The sequence below is a fragment of the Protopterus annectens genome, chromosome 11.part0 (genome assembly GCF_019279795.1).
Source record: "Protopterus annectens isolate FY-2018-M chromosome 11.part0, PAN1.0, whole genome shotgun sequence".
In the NCBI taxonomy this organism is placed as follows: Eukaryota; Metazoa; Chordata; order Ceratodontiformes; family Protopteridae; genus Protopterus; species Protopterus annectens.
This window is the reverse complement of record NC_056745.1, coordinates 481,337,497-481,360,629: the sequence shown is the minus strand read 5'-3', so window position 1 is coordinate 481,360,629 and position 23,133 is coordinate 481,337,497. Positions and strand designations below refer to the sequence as shown.

General features: G+C 39.8%; 1 protein-coding gene across 1 annotated transcript in view; it reads right to left on the bottom strand.

The window, feature by feature from the left end:
- Positions 1–23,133, bottom strand: part of ZDHHC17 (zinc finger DHHC-type palmitoyltransferase 17) — a 1,884,000-nt gene that overhangs the window by 1,574,201 nt on the left and 286,666 nt on the right. The window contains exon 2 of the mRNA XM_044087981.1: positions 9,744–9,847. Within this exon, the coding sequence (XP_043943916.1) occupies positions 9,744–9,847 (104 nt within the window). The remainder of the gene's footprint in view (positions 1–9,743; positions 9,848–23,133) is intronic.

The following is a 23,133-nucleotide window of genomic DNA, read 5'->3' as shown; positions in this document are numbered from 1 at the left end:
TTTGGGTGGCAGGAGGTAGAGTGAATGGTAGTCCCTTGTTTTGGTGGCAGGCCTCTGCCCACCAAAGGAATTCTAACCACAGGCAAGGTATGATAGGAATCACTGCTTCTAGAACCTGAGAATGTTGACACCAAAGGCTTTTTAGATACCATTGCAGTTTCCTCATATGCAGTCTTGCATATGGAATTAGTAGAATGCATGAGGCCATGAACCCCAAGGCTTGTAGTATTTGCCTTGCAGATAGCAGGGTTTTTGTGGCCACTAGTTTGAAGTAAGTTGTCAAATGAATTTGTTTCTCTGGCGTAAGGAAAGCCATCTGAGAAGCTGTGTTCAAGCTTGCTCCCAGGAATATAATTTGTTGACAGGGTACCAAGATGTGATTTATTTTCATTTAAAGTGTACCCCAGACAAGTTAACACCTTTTGTACAAATGCCAGATGATTCAGAAGTACGTCCTGGCTTTCTGCCTGAATTAGACAATCGTCCAGGTATGGGTATATTTGAATATTTCTTTGCCTGCAAAATGCAATGACTGGAGCTAGGCACTTTGTGAATACCCTGGGCGCAGTAAATAAGCCAAAGGGCTGTGCAGAGAACTGATAGTGCATGTAGCCTGCTTTGAAGCATAGGTATCTTCTGCAAGATTCCCTGATTGGGATGTGCAGGTAGGCTTCCTTTAAAGCCAGTGTTGCCAACCAGGCATCCTTGCCTAACATAGGAAGTAACTGGTGAAGAGTTAGCATCTTGAATTTTGGAATCACCAAAAAGGTGTTTAAGGTAGAAAGGTCCAGGATAGGATGCCATGAGTTGTCTTTTCTGGGTACCAGGAAAAGTCTTTAGTAGAAACCTTGTCCTTTTCCTCCTCTGGTACAGTATGAATAGCCTTTATGCTTAAGAGAGAGAGTACTTACTTTTGAGCCTCTGCCCAGTGATTTGGGGGTAGATATGGCCAACTGTTTGGGGTTGGTAAGGTGTGGAAGTGAAATCTGTATCCTTGGGAAACTACATTTAAAACCCATTTGTCCTAGGTAATGAGTTTCCAGTTTTTTGTCTGCAGAGCAATCTTTCCCCCTAAAGGAGCAGTCAGTTTAGAAGTGCTTGGAAGTTTTAAAATTAAGTCACTGAGACTGTTTACCATAGGGGGGAGTCTAACACTCCCTGATTTGGAAGTGGCAGCCCCCCACTGCTTAGTCCTGTGCATACCCTGGGACTGAAGCCTGGGTGTTCTGCTAGTTCAGGAATTGCACTGAGGAAGCCTGGAAGAGGCAGGAAAGGACCAATTCTTAGAGGGCCAATGCCTACTAAATCTTGGAGGCTGTATTTGTAGGAAATATTTAACAGTTTGCACAGATTTAGCTTTTTCCTCCATCTTTTTAAGAACTTCTTCTGCTTTGTCGACAAACAGGCGGTCCTGATTTAAGGGAGCATCCAGCCATTTAGTTTTAACATGATCTGGCAAAGATTACTCCTTAAGCCAAGCATGCCTTCTAAATATAAACCCGGTGACAGTAGCCCTGCAAGATGCCTCTAGTGAATCAAAACCACATTGCAAAGTATGTTTTCAACCTGTTCAGCAGAATGCATTAAATCCTGTAAATCCTTATTTTCAGCACAATCAGGAATCAACATTTTCTGTTTAAGCAATCCAATAATATGCTGCTGATACTTTAACATATGAAACTGGCAATTTAAGGCCCTGATGGCCAAGGTTGCAGAGGTGTACACCTTCTTACCCCATCTATCCAGGGCCCTGGAATCTCTATTAGAGGGGGTAGGATTTTGGGCAGTAGTAGCCTTAATGCCCTTGGGTCCCTGTGAAATGGTCTTGGGGTTCACAGTAGGATTTTTAAAAAGGAACTTATGAGAATCAGGAACCCTGTAATATCTATCAGGTTTTCTGGGAGCAGGAGGTAAAGAGTCAGGGGCCAAGCTAGATTCCAAAAAGGCATCGTCAATGTCCAGCACAGGAGAGATAGCTAAAGGCCTTTGTTGGGGCAGGAGTAAGAACTCTCTAAGCCTCTTTTTAGAATCAGAGTAATCCTGGCTTTCCCAGTGAAAATGTTCCCCAAGAGTATGCAAGGTTTCACCAAAAGAAAAATCCTCTGGGGATGAAGCAGAGGAAATACAGTCCTCTGCATCAGGATCCTCATAGGTAGATAAGGGTAAATTCCTGGTCATCAGAAGAGACAGAAATTTCAGAATCCTGGTCAGAAGTATCATAAGCAAATTCAGTCCTAGATTTCTTAGAGGGGGAAGGTTGGCTTCCCCTGATTAAAGTAATAAGGTCTTCAGCCATTCTGATCATTTGCTTTTTAGGCATAGAGGCCTGACCATGCAATCTGGGCGTCGGTTTACTAGGCATAGTTCGAGTTTTAAGCCTAGAAGAAGAAGATGGCGTTGGTGTAACATGCAAGTCAGTAGGGCCTGAAGACACCCTCAGAAGCTGGTGCCTGCACAGCGGCTCCGGACCCATCCAAGGTAGAGACATCAGCAGGTTCCACAGTTGAAGCATCTCACGGCATAGCGGACTCTGAATCGGTCTCACTAGAGGCCTGCAAATCTGAAGTAGCAGGTATCAGGGGCTGCGAAAGCGCCTCACTGAGTACAAGCGAACTGGCGACTAGCTTAGGAGAAGCGTCGTCGGCAGCTTTGGACCTAGGCAGCCTGTCTCTCTGTGTTTATCTTTGCGTTTTTTTTGGAATGTCGGTAGTCGGGTGGCTTACCTAAGACATATCTGGATAATTGAATAGAGTACCAAAATATTTAGAAGCGAAAATGTACAGGCGACAAATAGTTTGTGGTTTAAATAAGGCACAAAACCGACAGCGAGTTATGTCGTGGTCAGGGCCTAGGCAAGGAATACAGTACAAATTAAAATCTTTATGAGGTATTTGCTTTCCAAATTAAATACAATTACTGACATCAGGTTAGAGAAAGAAAAAGTTTCCCCAATGGGGTGCTTAACTTAGTTGAAGACTTTGGTTCTGAAACTCGAAAACGAAAATTTCAGGAGTTGGCCGACCGGCACTTGCGAACTACTTCTGCTTCGGGCACCGCACGGCAAGAAAGACTGATGTAATGGCGTCAGCTGCATGCTTTATATCCCCGACTACCTGACATCACGGAAGATGAGACAGCAACTGACGCAGGACCCCAAGACTTTGATAATCAGGCCGACTGAAGGCTACTGCAAGTAGATAACCCAAATGTGATGACTGCAACAGTGAAACACGAAGAACATCTATATATAGTTTCAACAAATTAAGTTTTACCCTCCAGACAGGATCAATTGCCCCAAATCAACATCTGCCCCTACAGGCATCACCTAATCTAAAATTAAGGTTATCCACGCTGAAACATGTTACAGCCTGTGCTCACACTTAGAATGATTGCCATTTGTTCTTTTCATGGATTTATTTTCCTACTAGATGTAAAAACAGCTTGTATGCTTTCAGAAAACATTAACCTTTAGCCCTAATAAAAAGTGCACTGACTACTTTTAATAGAACAGTGCACAATTTAAATTTAAAGTATTAAGGCTGCTGGGATAGTATCCCGCTGGGAAGGATACTATTGCTTACTCATTTCCCAAAATTTTCAGACTATTTTTTACTGAACTGCTTGCTGTAGTACCTTTAAATATTGCATTTCCCTCAAAAAAGAATCTTCAGAACTCTCACGATTAACTGCTTTCACATGCAAACAGCTTGACTCCATGTAGTCAACAATTAAAAAAAAGCAACTAACAACTCTACAGATGCATGAAAGATTTCATTCAGAGCACAGTGTACAAAATGTCCTTAGCCAACATTCCTCAGCTGCAGATGTCTCCCACTAAGAACATCAGCTAATAAAAAAAACAAGCCAATATCTTTGCAGGTGCAAGAAAATCTGTATTTTTCATGCCTTTCATCTGGTCTTATTTTTCAAGCCTATTTGCTTACAAAAAATGGTTTGCAGCTTAACAAAGGACATTAATCTAGACATCCCCACTTGTAAAAGCAAGAAACAAAGTACAAAAGATAAGTACAGATAAAATCACTTTAGTTCCCAAATCTAGGAAACTCACTCTCTCTCTCTCTGATGCCCTTCCTGTTCTCTCTCTGATGCCCGTCCTGTCCTTGCTCATTCAGTTAAGTAGATGGACTTCTTGCTCTAATCATAATTACTTTGGATGGCTTTACTGAATTTTTCCCTCTGTATCCCATTTTCACAAAGCCACCATAAAAAGATGTCAATGGCATCTGTCAAGGTCCTGAGGTCATATACTTAACTGCAAACAGGAGTTATTCTACTACTGTTCATGCCACTGCCACCTGAAGTGGGGCATGAAGGTGCCACGTATTCACCATTCTGTCCCATTGTGAATGCCTACCAAGCAAACAGCCTTTCCAATATGGCTTACCTTCTCCAGTGATTCAAGCAGATTCAAAAACACATTATTATAATGCAGCAGGCTTGCTTGAAGTGCACAATCAGCTACACACCTAGTGCATAAAAAACTGTTTGTGACTTTTGATCACTATAGGCCACCCCTATAGTGCCTTTTTTAGGTAAAGTTTAAAAGACAAAACCACCACCATAACAGGTACAAGCATGTAAAATCTGAAGGTAATGCTACTCAATGCTGGAAGTCTAAACCTCAAAATGCACTCTCTCGAGGCACTCCTAAAAATGGAGAACATCAATATCTGTGCAGTAACAGACCTGGTTCAAGGCTCCAGAGAGCACCCCTGCAATACCAGGCTACAACTCTTACCACACGTTTCATCCACCAAACCTGGATCGAAACACTAAAGGTGGAGGAGTGTCCATATTCACCAAGGATATTCACAACACCAGGCAAGTAGCCCAACAAAATGCATCTGAAATTCTCCAGGTGCAACTAACACTAGGTAAGATTGCAATCCAAATTGTAGCTTGCTACAGATCCGCCACCATGCCGCAAGATTCTCACTACACCTTTCTAAACATACTGGAAAATATTAAGATACAACCAAACACCAGAATACTGGGTGATTTCAACTACCCTGCCATTAACTGGGAAAACTACTCGTGTACCAACACCTCGGTCCAACGGATCTTGGAATTCATAAATTCCTGGATCAACTAATCCATAGTCCCACCAGGGGCTCCAATATCCTAGACCTGGTCATTACCAACATGGGAAATCAATGCTCCACACCTATGGTCAAACCCCTCGTTGGTCAGGTCTGACCATAAGCTAATCACCCTTGACATCCACATCCCTCCCCCATCCCCCAGTAAAGAAACCTCCGTAAAAAACTTCTCCAAAGCCAACTTCATGCTACTCAAGTCAGAAGTGACAAACATCATGACACCCATGCACACAGGAACTGAAAGTTCGACTGCTGAATCCTACACTAAGGCACTGTACGAGCACATCCACTCATGCATGAATTGTGTCATCCCAAATAGAACCAAGACGCTCTCCTCCAAAAAAAGGAAGCCAATCTGCTGGTCTTCTGCCATAAACAAACTTTACAACAAAAGGAAGAAACTGTTGCAGAAAAGAGGAAAATCCAAGGATGCAAAAAAAAACTCCCTTACCAGCCTCAGTAAGAAGCTGTGATCCCTCATAAAATCCTCCAAGCTAGTTACGAAAATAAAATTGCCAAAGATTCCAAAGACAACCACAAGGCATTCTATAGCTAGGTCAAGAATCTAAATGGCAATGCTCAGATCTGCTCCGAGTTACAATACAATGGCATTAAATATACTGATCCCAAGGATTTTGCCAGTAACTTGGCAGACCGATTCAGTGCCAACTTCACCCCACTCTCATCCTCTAAAGAGCCTATCTCAATACTGAAAGATTGCTAAATTCCGGTAATAACAGCCACAAAGGTAAAAACCGCACTCTCCAAAGCTAAGAATACAGCATCCATGGGAACAGATGACATCACAGGCTGTGTACTACATAAACTACAAAATGAACTGGCACCTCATCTACGTGTCATGTTTAATCATAGCCTCACCTCAGCCTTCGTGCCCACTGAGTGGCACACAGCTACAAGTATCCCACTCCACAAGGGGGGATCCACCTTGGATCCTAGGAACAACCGCCCCCATCAGTCTGATGAGCCTGACCTGCAAGGCCATGGAACGTATCATCATGGAACTTACAAAGACATTGGCAACTTTCAAATACTGGACCCCACCCAGTTTGGGTTCGTGAAGGGCCGATCTTGTCTCCTGAACTTGATTGACTTCTTCAAATCAGTCTCCAGACATGTAGATGAGGGTAAGGCAGTCCACACAGCCTATCTGGACCTCGCCAAGACCTTTGACACCATCCCCCACTCTGGAATCATAGATAAACTTACTAAGCTGGGCATTAATCCCTATGTCACTCGATGGGTTGCCAACTGACTTACTGACAGAACCCACACTGTAAAAGAAGCCAACTCCAAATCCAGCTCCAGACAAGTGGAGTACCTCAGGGTTCAGACCTGGGACCACTCTTGTTTGGCATCTACTTCTCTGAAGTACAGGCCAACAAAGTTTGCAGATGACTGCAAACTGGGAGCCATTATTGAATCCCCAAATGATGTGGATATTCTACAAAAGGGCCTTACAGAAACAGATGCTTGGTGCTAGAGCCATAGGCTCAAGCTCAATGCCAAGAAATGTATAGTTATCCCCTGTGGGGAAAAAACATGTACCCATGTACCACATAGGTGGCAGTACACTAAACACCAAAAGTGTGATAAGAGACTTAGGGACACAGGTGGACAGTGGTCTCACCTTCGAAAACCACATCGCCACAACAGTCAGGAAATCCTTCTATGTAGCACACCTCATCACGAAGGGCTTTTCATCCAGAAAAAAAGGAGGTCATTGTCCCACTGTACTCATCCCTCTTTAGACCCATTATAGAATACAATGCCCCATTTGGTATGTACCTCTCAAGACATCTGCAACAACTGGAAAGGCCACAGAAATACGTCCCTAAAAAAAAAATCACAGGCCTAAAGCAGATGCCCTATGCTGACCGTCTAAAAAAAACTCCAGCTATACTCTGTTGGACATCGTCTACTCAGAGACGATCTCTGCTTAACATACAAGGCCATGTCAAACCCAGAACTGTTGGACATGCTACACTTAAAGAAATCCCAATCCCTCAGAGCCACACGCTCCAGGAATCTAAACCTTGTCATCACAATGAACAAAATATGCTGGATGGATAGGTTCCTGACCCAGAGACTCCACAGACTCTGGAATAGACTGCCCATAGGTGTCAAGCAGAGCGCCTCTTTGGCCCTCTTCAAAAGGAACCTTGACGATTGGATGGGAGAGAGGAAATACACCCCGGGGAGCACGTCAGTCACCCTGCTAGACAGGGGTCCACGGAAGTAGGGCGTCTGACATGATCCCCGGGGTGAATTTCCTATCTCCCATCCAATCATCAAGGTTCCTTTTGAAGAGGGCCAATGAGGCGCTCTGCTTGATATGTATGGGCAGTCTATTCCAGAGTATGGGGAGTCTCTGGGTCAGGAACCTATCCCTCCAGCATGTTTTGTTCATTGTGATGACAAGGTTTAGATTCCTGGAGCATGTGCCTCTGAGGGATTGAGATATCTAAGTGGAGCATGTCCAACAGCTCAGGGTTTGACATGGCCTTGTATGTTAAGCAGAGATCGCCTCTGAGTAGACGATATGCCACAGAGTACAGCTGGAGTTTTTTTTAGACGGTCAGTATATGGCATCTGCTTTAGGTCTGTGATTCTTTTAGTGAGGTATTTCTGTGGCCTTTCCAGCTGTTGCAGATGTCTTGTGAGGTACATACCAAACGGGGCATTATACTCTATAATGGGTCTAATGAGGGATGAGTACAGTGGGACAATGACCTCCTTTTTTCTGGATGAAAAGCCCTTAGTGATGAGGTGTGTCACACAGAAGGATTTCCTGACTGTTGTGGCAATGTGATTATCGAAAGTGTGACCACTGTCCACCTGTGTCCCTAAGTCTCTCATCGCACTTTCGATGTGACCTTCTTATACATTTTTTCTAAATCAGGAACCTCAAGTTTTGTTTCTTCCCCTAAACACGCAAAGGGAAAATGACCAGTGTCTCTTTATCCAAGCACAATGCACACCCTATATACACATTCAGTCTTGCAAAAGAAATGGAACATATCATATACTTTCCAATTCCTTCACCAGCTACAAAAAACATCAAAAGAAAATAGAACATTGCAAAGCAGCAGTGGCTAAAACTGCTAATTTGCAGCCACAACTGAAACCATGTCTAGTATGAATCTGTCATTATTTTGTGAATACAAGAGGGGGATCTACATTTGTACTGCTTTTGGATTTCAGTGTAGTTTTTGACTCTTTTTACAGAAGACTGCTAAGGAAGCTTAAGGAGGATGGGTCTGGGATTTAAATTTGTAAAATGTGTTAAAAAATATTAGAGGGGAGGACATAAGACAGCAGTTGTGAAATCAGGTTCTATCAACTGAAAGGACGTCAACTTACAGGGGCTCCACAGTAATGGGTGGAGGATGAGTAAAACCAGACAGCAAATGATAGTAAATTACACAGTACTGTAGGAGATGGGCAGAACCAGACAGAAAAGAGATTAGGATAAGCAAATGGACTGGACTGAAAAATCAGTTACATTTTACTGAAGAAATTAAGGTTTTTCATCTGGGTTACAGTAACAAAGGATGGAATTTTTCTATTTTGTGGGAGATGATGAAACTTCATTACACATAAATGGAAAAAGATCTTCGCTTTTAGCAAACAGTACACTGAGAAATGAACAGTTGTGTAAAAGGAGTGGCTAAAGGAAATACAGTGTAGGAGTTTATTACGGGTGTGCTTTATTCCGGGAGTAAGGAGTCAATCACGTCATTATGCAAGACACTAGCAAGAAACCAGCTGAAATATTATGTAAAATTTTGGAGGTCACACAAACAATGATATTTAAATGATAGAAAAGATATAGAGAGTAAGATTATGAGAATGGCAAAGGGGATGCAGAGAATAAAGCAAGGATTAACAGATATATTCACGTGGATTGGACATGCTAAAATTGGCCCTAGGCATGAGTGTGTGTGTGTGTGTGTGTGTGTGTGTGTGTGTGTGTGTGTGTGTGTGTGTGTGTGTGTGTGTGTGTGTGTGCCTTCCGTGGAAGGCTGGGCTGGCAACTAGACACCGTAAAACTCCACTGCCAATCATGAGCGGACAAGGTGATTCACTGTGGTGACCCCTAACTGGGAAAAGCCGAAAGAGAGAGATATTCACAAGAATCTGCAAGACGAAACTAGGAACATGATGCATACACACAAGGCAACACAATGTGATAGGTACTAGCCAAGAAAGATTGTTGGACAAGGGAAATAAGTTTTCAGATAGCCAATGTAACACCATGGAGGTTTTTTTAAAAAAAAAGCTGGTATAGCTGGCAGGGAAATTGGAAATGGATTTTAACTGCAACAAAGGGAAGACCAGATAGATGGTCTCTTCCTGTTAACATTATACATGTGCATGTGTGTATTTGTTTATAAACAGCTATGTAGACACAGATTCCAAAATAGTACTTTGGTTAAACTGCACAATGCTCATATTTTAAAGACAACCTGTTTCGTAGGGAGTCCTAACCCAACAATGTCACTAGAAAGTGTTATAATCTCTCATCTTAATGCATGTACAGTATGTTTATATCCACATCATGCATTTGCCATTTCACTATTTACCTAATGCAGTGGTACTTACTGTGTGGCCTTAACAATATCCCAAGTGCTATAATCATCCATGTGGCTTTTTCTCCCAAGGGATTCACTGTAACCATGGTTATAATGGCTCTGAGGCTTGAGTTCCTGCAAAGGGGTAAAAACAGGAAAAATACATTAAGAATAACCATTACACAGAACAGCAATGCATATTATTGTGACACAGAATAGTAGTACTTTGTCACTTTCAGCTGTAAGTAAACATATTTAAGTTCTACCTTCAATAGCAAGTAGCAGATCTTGAAAGCAAATTTACTCTTCACTAGTGCTTCAAACTAACCATCTGTTCACTGTGCTCAATAACATGGCAAACATGTTTTACTCTTATGATTACTACAGCCACAGAACACCTGTGGACATCTAGATGTTCTTCCTACCATATCCTAGATGGTAAAGTGCATATTCCTGTAGTCACCATTTTATTTACTATATTCCTTTCTTTCATAAGCACAATTACATCAATCTTACCAGGCACTATGCTGTCACGGGCAAATAACACTAACAAAACTAAAGGACAGTAATCCTGCAATGACATTGCTTTCACTAACAAAAAAAGAAACTCCACTGTCCCACGTTAAATTGAGAATGTAATACTAGGGAAATCTGGCAAAAAGCTGCTTTCAGATATACAAAGGTATTTGCACATTCTTCAAAGCTGCCTTCAAAGTATAAAAATACATGTGTCAACTGACTCAGCAACTGAGCACAGCACCAGACTAAAACTGTGTATACAAAGAAATTAAATGTATACATTGAATAATGAGCAGAAAATTAACATGATAGGTGCAGTGTATTTTTTACATACAAACTTATTTACTGCTAACCATGTAGATCCCACTGGCGCCATCACTCTCTCCCCTAGGTTTAATACAGAGGTCCACACAAGGGGATCCTTAAGCCAGCAAGAGGAAATAAAAGCAGTACAGCAGAGAAGAAATAGCTTCATTATCAGGGAAGCTGCAGGGTTTTTTCCAGTACTATTTCAGACAGTGAAAAGAAGTGAAAGTGTGACATTATGGGCAGAGGTCCATAACACAATAGAGGCTCACAGATGGACAGTCTGACAGATGGGAAAACAGAGAGTGACAAGAAATGGAAGTGGTATAAGCTATCTAGAGTAGATTAAAGACTGGATACTATACCAGCCAAGGAGTTTTACAAACAGAATCTCTTCCAACAGAATTATTAACAGGCAGCAGACAATCAGGTGGACTAGGCTCTATTAACGTGAGCAAAAATACCATAAGTACAGTAGGGCCATTTCTTTTTAATTCCTAGAGCTGACTTAAAAAGTACAGGACAAAGTTATTAACTCATTTGTTGATGCCTGCTCCTTTGCAGTTTCCTTTGCTTCTCAAAATAAAGTGTTTAAACAGATGAACAGATCTGGAATATTGTCCTCCATGCAAATATTAATAGTGTTAGATGAGCAAATCCAATATATGGCAATTAAAGTGTGGCTACAAGACCTACAATGGACCAAATATACTATATTATGTTCTGAAACTCTAGTTGGAGCTGAACTGCAACTGAAAACACATTTACAGACACCTGTTGCTATATGAGTTATCAAAATTAGTAAATAAAAATGAATAAGCAAGTAGATGAATATTTATGATTTATGCTTTGTTGCCTTTTAAATATAACATTTAAGATCCAAAGTTGATTAGTTACTTAAACAAGGTTTTAGATAACAGGAATTATGTTTCAATTTGGTAACCAGAGTTTTCAAAATATATCAAAACATTTCTGGCTGTAAGATTAGTGGCTCATTTTATTGAAGATGGACACGGTTTTCGGCATATGTTCTTACACCGTGTCCCTGTATAATTTTCCTTTTTTAATGGCCATGCACGTGACCCCATAGATCTGGATGAAAAAAAAAAAGATGCTTCTGTGCCAGGTTTGTTTGGATGGCACATATAACGTAAGACCTCTCACATGAAATATCTGCACCCACGGTGATTACAAAAAAAGAAGCACAAGTCTCCCAAGTCTCTGGTGACATCAAATGCTTAACTGTCCTTTAGATGACATGTTAAACTTGAGGTCCCATCTACTTGAGTTGGTGGCAGCTCAGGTGGATGTAAAAGATCCCACAGCATACATCAAAAAGAGGAGGTTAGTTTCCTGATGCCCTAGCCAAATGTTCCTAGTAGTATAAATACCACCACGGGTCTCCCCTGAAGAGAGGTCACTAGCCTAGCGGAACTAACCCAGTCAACAAAGGATAAATTAATAAATAAAATAATAAATAGACAAATCAGCTCTGTGAAGTCTTAAAAAGTCAACATGGGACAAGATCAGTTCTTACAATTTATTTATTTCACATTTACCAGGAAAGTCAAACTAGGTTGCTGCCCATTTTCAGTGGAGACCTGGAAAGGAAAGCTTCAAACACTAAGCAATAATGATATCAGACAAATGCATGCAAGTAGATAGCTAATGTTAAAACGCACCGACAGGAAATGAATAGTATGATGTAGGACACAGCTTTGGTATGTACAGTAATTGGACAATAAATAATTCAGTTTAATTATAGCGTACAAAGTATAGGCCTATTTTAACATGCACAGTAGTAGCTGTATGATGTACTAGAACAATGTGTAAAATTGAATCCGATGGGGAAACAGTCATAAACAGAAGAGTGAAGTGAAGTGAGAGAAAAAGTTGCTATTTATTTATTTAACATTTATTTACCAGGAAAGTCCGACTTGGAAATTTTCAGCTAAGGCTAGTGGAGAAACGTTCCAGATGCATGTCTTTGTAATGTGGGAGGAAACCGGAGCACCTGGAGGAAACCCACATGAGCGCAGGGAGGACATGCAGACTCCGCAGAGAAGGCACCCCAGCTGAGAATAGGACCAGATAACCTCTTGTTGTGAGGTGACAATGCTACAGCTGCACCACTGCGCAGTCCAATTTAGAAAGTTACTATGACAGGGAATATGGGAAGAATGAAAAAAGGGTCGGGGAGAGGGTAGGAGGGATGAGTGAAAGGCACAAGGACTACAGTGTAAAACTGAATGGGGGGATGACTCAAGAGGGAGGGAAGGATAAGTGATACTGGGGTAGAACGTGGTTAGGAGAAGGTGATTATTACTACAACTTTGCTTGTGTTGGTCTGGTGTACAGCAGGAAAAGAGCCATGTACTATACAGTAAGTCTTAGAGCGATTTTGAATGATTGGAGGAAAGGAGCGAACCTAACAGATATCAGAATAGAGTTCCATGATTAGAGAAAGAGTAGGAATATAACCTGTATCCAGCAGACTCTGTCGGTTTATGTACAGGTAAGAAGTTTTTAGTAAATGGATGGTAGAGGTGGATAAGGGGCATTGTTGTGTGGAGCTGTATTTAGTACAGGACAGGTGGAGGGGTAATGTATGACTAAGCAGAAAACAGCTGTATGTATGTTAAAAGGTGGGGTATCTCTAACCATATGACATTTTTTCATACAGTGCAATGAGGAGTTCGGTGAGGGATATATGCTGCAAATTTAGCAACTTTATCATAACTTAGTTCAGGTTTTAATTTTAGTGAAGTCTGTAGACTTCTGGGGATGAGAAAGCTGTAGAGAAGTGAAGAAAGGAGGTACGTAGAGGCTAAAATCTAGTGGTCGTGCGGAAGTTTTTGGCTCTGACAGCATGCCTTTTTTTTTTTTTTGTTACAGAATTTTATATACACAGGTAAAGTTTAAGGTTGTCATCCACGATCATTCCTAGTAGCTTGGGGTGAGAGGTTACTTCAATTATAGTGTTATTTACAAAGAGTATTTTAAAGTTAGATTTTTGTGAAAGGGATTTTTTTTTTTGTTAGGTTGAGCACGAGTTGTGAGTTATGGATTCATTCTTCAGTAGCTGTGAAAGCTTCCCAAGTGATTGGTTGTCGATGTGCTAGATTGTCAGATGAACATATGAGTGCAGAATCTTCTGCATACTGTATTAATGCAGCATGTTGGGTGATGTATGGAGTGTATTGGTGAGAATACTAAAGAGAAGGGAATCAAGGAAGGAGAACTATGGAATGTTGACTGGTAATTGGCAAGTATGATGAGTGTCATTTCACTGACTGATGGCCATCACTCAAGTAGTTTTTGAACTATTGGAGGTTAGATGCTGATAATCCTAGTGAGGACATCTGAAACAGAAGTCTCCTATGACAAACTGTACCAAAGTCCTTGGATAGGTCTAGGAAGAAAGAAGATGCTAGTTTGCTGTTGTCCCTCCACTCAGACTTAGTTGCTAAAGAAATTCGTAATACTCTGGGACTTCCAGTTCCCTCCCCTTTAAGGAACATACAACACCTGAATCCCACTCAACATTGCAAATGCTTGGCCCAAGCATTCAATTCATTCTTTTCCCTATTACAGCAATTAGGTCTACACATGCGCTTCTTCAAAGTGAGTTTGGTTTTACCTACATAAAATGCCTCACAGGTCTGGTAGCATGCTATGCAGACCACTCTTGTTGAACAGCATGAAAAATCTGCCTCTAAAACGAACACACTTACAAAAAAGTTAATATATGGACACTGCTTACAGTTTCCTCATTTTCTGTCACAAATTTAACCAATGTTGCCATTTCTTTCCAAAATGTTTTTAAAGCTGGGCTTCTTCTTATAAAACAAAATATACACATGAAAAGATCCTTTCAGGGGAGAGGAATGGAAATCCAACTTAAAAAACTGCAAATTTCTATAGCAACTATAATTAGATGGAGCGAGAGTTCAAAGCCTAAATGAAAACTTGAATTTTACAAGTCTACTCAAGCTTCAAGCAGGAAGCAGAAAATTTAGTTTACAGTATGATGTTTTAAAAGAAGTAATAGTTTAATGATGGATAGTATACGTTTAGTTTTTATAAGTATTTATCTACCCATTTTCAGGCAAGAAATCTGTTTGGATATTGCAGGTCTTGTGATGGAAAAGGGTGGCATTTTAAAATTATGCTTTGAATTTCAGTTCTTTTTTTTTCAAAACAGGTTTATTGTTTTAACATACAAGAGAAATATCATAACAATTTTATACAAGTAATTAAAAATAGGTATTATTATAATATTCAACAAAACAACTAAAGTATTTACAAAGACATCCACTACAATTAGATCAATTAATTAAACTAAAATACCGTGCTATTGAAATTAGAATTTTTTTAACAAATTTTGTAGATTATCCCATACAATATAATATGATGTTTTTCTAGTTGTTCTCATTCTAATTGTGCTTATTTCCATATGGCACATTATATTCATAACATTTTTAAATTCATTGAACGAAGGAGGTGTATCTGAAATCCAATTTCTAGTTAATATTTTCCTGGCCACTGCTAGGATAGACCATAACAAGGGAAGCTTAATCTTTTTAACACATTGAGGTACAGGTGTGTTGAATAATATAAGAGACTTAGAAATAATGAAATTATCTGTAAAAAGAGCCTGCAAAAATTCATTAATTGACTTCCAGTATTCTTTCAACTTCATACAGTCATAAAACATACGAGCCCAGTCAGCATTAATTTCTACATTACATCTCTTACATAGATTATCTTTATTATTTATTTTATTCATCATCAAAGGTGTATAAAAATATCTATGTAAAAATTTCCATGTATAAAGTCTCCAGACAATGGAAGATGTAGTTCTATAAGCAGATTCCAATATATATTGTTTATCTTGTTGAGTTGGTGGGTCCCCATTAATAGAGGTGAAATAATTCCAGTATGAATCTACACTGTAAAAAGTTTCTTGTCTGATAATTTTATGTATATATGAAAGTTTACCTTTATCAGAAACTTTATGCTGTAAATTTATAATCAAGTAATCAATCAGTTTTGGAATAGATTCTTTAACTGTTATAGACATTAGATCTATTCTATAAATGAGATGTTGTCTAAAGATCTGAACCTCTAACCAGCAAGTTTCTCTTGGATCAAATTCTTGTTTTAAGAAATCTAGATTTTTAACTTTATTATCAGATATCAGCTGATACCAGTACTTTAGATCATTATCTATAGCTAAATGAGCTCCTTCAGAAGTAGATGACATAAGCATACCCTGAGTATACATTATAGGGAATACAATAAAATTCCATTCCCTATACTTAGGGTGCATGAATATAAAGTTACGATAACTAATAATAATATTTAATGGGTAACAAACCATATGTTTAGGTGTAATAGGTGAAGTACAAAATTCCTTTAGCAACCACAACATGGAGTTATTTACAATCATATTTTTATGTGTTAAGGAGATTTTCATGAAGTGCATACTAATTAGCCCCCAATAATCTTTCCATTTTGCGATATATGACTGATCTATTAATAAAGTAATAAAATAGAAGAGATAATATATAAATTAAAGTCTGGAAAAGAAATACCCCCTTGAGACCAGCTATTAGTATGTTTCTTTAATGCAATCCTAGGTCTATTAGGTGCCCATAAGAAATTTAACATTAGTGTATTCAGTTTCTTGATAATTATTTTTGTAGGTGAAAGTATTATTGATTGTATTAAGTATAAAATCTTGGGGAATATTATCATTTTAATAATTGTAAGTCTCTCCTCCATAGTAAAAAACATATTATTCCAGGTATTAAAAAGATTTTGTATATTAAGAAAACAGGTATTATAGTTATTATATATAATAGATTTAATATCTTTAGATAGTATTATACCTAAATAAGTTATCTGACCTGAATTGGGTACATATTTAGTAAAATCACTAATGAGAATATTTTTCGTGTATATATAGGTAGTATTTTAGTTTTTACTTCATTGAATATTAAACCAGAAATACTTTTAAAATTCATCATTTTATCAAATAAAAACTGCATAGAAGAATTAGATCCTGCTGATGTAATTAGAACATCATCTGCAAAAAGTTGAATTTTTGATGTTGTATTTTCGTCTATTTCAAAACCCTCTATGTCAGTACTGTTTCTAATCAAATTAGCCCAAGGCTCCATTACTAAAGTGAATAATAGTGGAGAAAGTGGACATCCTTGCTTTGTACCTTTAAGAATGGGTATTTTTTGTGAAACATATATTCCTACCTTAATATAAGCCAGCGTTCCTTTGTATAAATGCTCAATTAAATTTACAAATGCATCAGAGAAGTTTGTGCATTTCAGTAAGGTAAACAGATAGTCCCAACTTACTGAATCAAATGCTGAACCTATATCAAGACTAATAAGTGTTAAATCTTTCTTTTTCCTATTTGCAAAATCAATTAATGTTAAAGTTCTTCTTATATTATCAAAAGTATTTCTATTTACAATGAAGCCCGTCTGATCTATATCTATAATGCCGGGATGATTGTCTTCAATCTATCAGCAAAAATACTCATAAACATTTTATAATCAACATTAAGTAATGAGATGGGTCGATATGAAGAACATCTAGTTGGATCTTTATTAGGTTTTAAAATTGGTGAAATAAATGTATATTGCCAAGATGGGGGTTATTAACTCAGTTTGGGCCAAAATAAAAACCTTATGTATTAATGAATATGTAGTTTTAGAAAGGATTTTATATATCTCTGGTATAATACCATCATTACCCGGTGCTTTGTTTGATTTAAGCTTATTTATTTGTGTAATAACTTCTGTATATGAAATACTCTTGTCCAATAGTTTAATCTGTTGTTTATTAAGCTTTTTATTCATGTTTGTGGTTATAAACTCCTTTATTTTATCTTTAGGTTCCATGTTAATGTTGTTATGGTTAATCTTGTGAAAGTGATTTCTAAATTCATCCAGTATTTCTGGTATACTAGAAACATTCTTCTTTTTCCTTAGAGAAAAGATTTCTTTGATATGGTTTTGTTTATTCAATCTTTTTGTTTTATTTTTAAGTCTATGTAAGTATTTGTTGAATTTCAGTTCTGATGGGGTTTGAACACAAATGGATAAAAGTGCTAAAATGAATGGTTGATTTGCTACATTAAAGTATTTAGTCAATTTGTTTTTGTGAGGGAGAACCCTTTTATAGACTAACTTCAGTGCTTCTGTTTTTTATAAACTTTCTGCTATTTTATAACCTTCTGCTAATTTATGAAGATAATCTGCACGGCTGTTATTCGAGCATCAAGCTAAGAACATGCATCCACAACCCTACTCTCTCCTTATTTCTCAAACTCCTCCCTCCTCCACTGCATCATTATTCCTTTCTACTCAGATTTCAGCGTGTGTTACATAGATGAGCTTTAACTATAAAGTACCCCTTCCTATCAGACAGTCCTAAATCACCTTGTTACATGGGGAAAATTATCCAACTTACCCTCTGGCCTCTTTCCCAACAAAATAATTCCTTCAACAATATATTATTCTTCACAACTTCTCATCTGGTTGGTAGAAATATACCTGGCCTGAGTTGATAGAAATATACCTGACCACAAAATTAAAGGGTCAGAAAATATTTTCACTGTTTGTATATATTTATCTGTAAATCAAGAACGTACAATTTCTCAATGTTGCTGTCTTTTGTTTAGTCTCTTCCCAAACATGGTAATTCATACACCTACATACTCCACCTCTCCCAATAAACATGGGTATTGCTGAACCATTTCATGTGTTGGGCCAACACATTTTGTTTTATCTTCATTAATGTTATATCCCAAAACGGCTTGAAACGGTCTCAAAATTTTCCCCAGCCCCAAAATGTCCTTTTCTGATTTTTTTCAGCTGCAAAATAATATCTGCAAATAAAGCCAAGCTTTATTGATTATCATACCAGTTCTACCCTTGAATTTTTGAATCCCTTGTTTTCTTTGCCAACTGCACTACATACAAAGCAAACAAAAAAGAGAAAGAGGACACTCATGCCTTGTTCCTCACTCCAAACACCTTGTGGGAGGGGAAACCTCCCACTAAATCTCACCTCTGACTTTTCATATATCCTCATAAATCAACCCTATTAAATCTATCAGGGCGTGCAAATGCTTCCATTACCCTAGTCAAAATTTCCATTGACACTTTTGAATTATTTCTCTACATCAAGACACACCATCAACAGTGATGTTTTCTTACATTCTGCTTCTCTCCAGATCACGGTTCTATTAAAGCTGTCAAATGTTTGCCTCCCTTCCTCAAAACCACATTGATTCGTATCTATCAGTTTTGGCAACAACTTTGCCATTCACTTAGCTATGATGCACAAACACTTTAAATCATGGTTTAAAATAAAAATGGATGTATGAGAAGCTTGGTCTGAAGAGCCTTTACCCTCTTTGGGCCACAACAGCTTTCTCTGAAGGTGCTGGCACCTCCATTTTTAAATACCGTTTAACAAAACCTTCCAGATGCTCATTGCTTTCTTAATTCAGTTCCCAAATTTCCACAAGAATATAGTCTGTTCCTAGAGAGTCTTTCCTATTGATTCACTGATTAAAACATGACCATTTACCTCATCATTTTCTGTTTTAGCTATAATTATAGAGTCTCGTGTTCTTCTAACTTAAGCAAAAAAATGAGTCTTCCATAAATATTTCTTTTTGTGCCTTTTTTTCCACATTACTATTTTATACAAGTTTTCATAAAATTTCTGAACCATCTCTAATACTTCTGTAAGACCTATGGCTATTTTCCTTATCATAGGCTCCGTATGTTTAAGAAAGTAGAAAGGGTTGTTGCTGAAGTCTCTGTGCTTAACATTTTGTGATATGGCTTTATTAAAACATAGTTGCTAATAGCAACCTTTCTAAACTCATGCATATTATCCAAACAATCCTTTACATCCCATTTAGTACTCTACAGCTGCTCCTGATCTTGTTCTGCAAGATTCCCCTTACTCTGCAATACTTCAATTTTTGTTAACACTTCTAAACACTTCCTTTCAATTCTTTCCCATATTTCTCTCTCATTTATACCGGTTTTAAAGTTCCATTTGTATTTTATCAAACTAACTAGCTATCCCTTCATAAGGCATTTCTATCTGCCCTAATAAATCTCAAAATCTTTTCCACATCCCATTCCTTAAAACTCCTCCCTAACAGGCAAGAAGGAAAGGGCCAGTCTCTCCTTCTTACTTAAATTACCCCGCATCTCTATCTTAGTTTATCTTGCCCGATTACCTGAAATAGTTATTGGATGTGTATCAAAGCTTCTAATTAAATATAAATGTTCCTGCTACTGAAATTACATCTTCCACATCTAATATTCTCAAATATTCTACCCTCTACTGTTACATTTTACCCAGGTCTCTCTGATACTCCTTGATACAGCAAATTAAGCTCCAGTCCCCATCCATAAAATATTCCAGGATGAAAGCCGATTTCAACAACATTTTCCTACACTTCATAACTGCAAGCCTCCCCTGCCTACAGCCTTTATAACGACCACAAATCTATCATTAATGTCTTCCCCCCATCTCTATCACTATTGCTAGTAATAAGAAGTTATGTACCTACCATAACGTTCCATGTTAGTTGCCTTCTTTCTTGCTGGATGGGTTCGGAGCCGATCCTCAGCTCCGACTCGGCCTTATACTAAAGATCGAGAGCTATTTACCGGCTCGAGGCCCTCCCCCTATCCCACAATGCTTGGCGTCAGATACCCAGATCTCGTTTGGTATAGCTAACACCATGGGGACACCCTGTCCCTACTATAAAGTTTACCTACAGTGGTAACAACTGAGGAGGACATAACCTAGGAAATAGTCAAGCAGAGGAATACGGCCTCAGAAGGATTCATCTCGGTCTGTCCAGACTAGGGGGATGGCGGGTGGGATGCAAGAAAGAAGGCGAGAAGACAACTAACATGGAACTTTATGGTAGGTACATAACTTCTTAATGTTAAGTTCTCAATCTCGCCTTCATTCTTGCTGGATGGGACAGCGTCTCTAGCACCTTAGCCCTGGGTGGCTCATCGGAACAGACTCTTGAGCACAGTGGAACCAAACTCAGCCCGACTCCTGGAGGTCATATCCAACTTGTAATGACAAATAAAGGTATGAGGAGTGGCCCATGTGGCTGCAGCACAAATAGATTCCACTGGAAGTCTTTCTTGAAAAGCTACTGACGTAGCTAACGCTCTAGTGGAATGAGCTTTTGGTTTTGTAGGGAGTTCTTTATGTCTTAGTTGATAAATGAAGGAACTGATAGAGGCCAACCATCTAGATAAAGATACTTTAGACACTGGCAGGCCCTGCTTGCCCTCAGCATAGGACAGGAAGAGTTGGTTTGACTTCCTAGTTTGTCCTATCTAAATAGAAATGTAATTGCCTGTGAACATCCAAATAATGCAGCTTTTGTTCAGCACTGTTTGAATAGTTAGGAAAAAAGACAGGAAGATCAATGGCCTGATTCAGGTTTGTCTCAGAAGGAATCTTGGGTAAAAAGGAGGGATTAGTTCCAAGTGAAACTCTATCTTTGTGAAAAACAAGATAGGGAGGACGAATACAGAGGGCATGAAGTTCCGATACTCTTCTAGCTGAGGATATAGCTACTAAGAAGAGAGTCTTCCAGGAGAGCAATTTTAAGGAACAGGTGGCCGCAGGTTCAAAAGGAGGTAGAATCAGTGAAGTTAATATCAGATTCAAATCCCACGGAGACGGGGGAACTCTAACCGGAGGACTCAGTAAAAAACAGTCCCTTTAAGAAAGGCTTTACAAAGTTTATGGGACATAATGCTGGTCTCTGACAGGCCAGCGTGAAAATTAGCGATAGCAGCCAAATGGACATGCTGGTCTCTGACAGGCCAGCGTGAAAATTAGCGATAGCAGCCAAATGGACTTTAATGGTGGCAGAAGAGGAGCCCGCTCGAAAAAGTTCTGCCAAAAAATCCAGAACACTGTGGACAGGGGCTGTAAAAGGATCTATATTTCTGGCCTCCGCCCAGAAGGAGAAACGTCTCCACTTACTAGCATAGAGTTTCCTGGTAGTAGATTTGTGTGAAGAAAGGATGATTTCACGCACTGGCTGAGAAATATGCGGAAGCCTGGCTAGGGTTGGAAGCGGAGCAACCAAGCTGTGAGGTTGAGAGATTGAAGGAAATGGTGCAGCCCGTCCGACTGATGGACCAACAGGTCTGGCACTGGGTCCAGACTCCAGGGCTGCTCCAGTAGGTGACTATGCAGGAATGGGAACCAAATTTGTCGAGGCCAGTAAGGGGCAATGAGGATCATCCTGGAACCCAAAGTGGTCGCTTTCTGAATCAGTTTGGGTATTAAGGGAAAAGGCGGAAATGCATACAGGAGCCCCTGGGGCCAATCGTGTACTAGAGCGTCTCTGGGGGAATGGCCGGGAAGGGGAAAGAGAGTGAAGTAGTCTTCGCACTTGCTGTTGAGAGGGGTTGCAAAAAGGTCGCAGCAAGGTTGACCCCATCTGCGGAAAATCTTGTCCGCTACTAACTGACTGAGAGACCACTCGTGAGGCATGAGAATGGCTCTGCTTAGCCTGTCTGCTATGTCGTTGGACTTCCCGGGGAGGTGCGTTGCTATCAGAAACCGTTGGGAAGAGATCGCCCACTGCCAGAGTCTGAGTGCTTCTCGACATAAGGGATAGGACCTGGTTCCTCCCTGCTTGTTGATGTACCACACTACAGACATATTGTCCGTCTGAACTGCAATAGTCCCGGTAGGCAGAGAGTCCTGAAGAGCTTGCAATGCTAAAAGTACCGCTCTCATCTCCAAGACATTTATGTGCAGGTGGTATTCTAGGGGTTGCCAAGAGCCCTGGACAGTCCTGCCCTGAAAATGCCCCCCCCCAACCCGATCAGGGAGGCATCTGTGGTCACTGTGGCAACAGGAGGAGGAAGAACAAATGGTCTGCTCTGGAGAACTAGAGGGGAGACCATCCACCAAGCCAGGTGGTCTTTGCATGTTTGAGTGATTATTATCCTGTGGGACATTGGAAGTTGTTGAAAGGACCATTGGGTAAAAAGCATCCACTGGAGGATCCGCATGTGAAAACGAGCCAGGGGGACTAAAATGATTGCTGCTGCCATGAGACCCAATGTCTTCAGTACAAATCTGGCCTGAATCGTCTTGCACTGTAGTAGGATCTGTACATGTCTGCGAATGTCTGATACTCTGTCTGGAGGAAGTTTTGCAGATAGATCTCTTGTATTTAATTCTGCGCCTATAAAGGTTATAGACTGACAAGGCGACAATGCAGACTTTTCGAAATTTATTGATATACCTAGCTCGGAGCAAGTCTGAATGGTATAGTCCCTGGCTCGCAATAGCTGATGCCTGGTGGAAGCAGTAAGGAGCCAGTCGTCTAGATATGGAAACACCTGGGATCCCCATCGTCTCAGGTGAGCCGTAACCACTGCCATGCATTTGGTGAACACCCTGGGGGCCGTGGCGAGACCAAAGGGCAGGGCTCTGAATTGATAGTGACTGGCTCCAAGCCGGAAGCGGAGAAACCTTCTGGAACG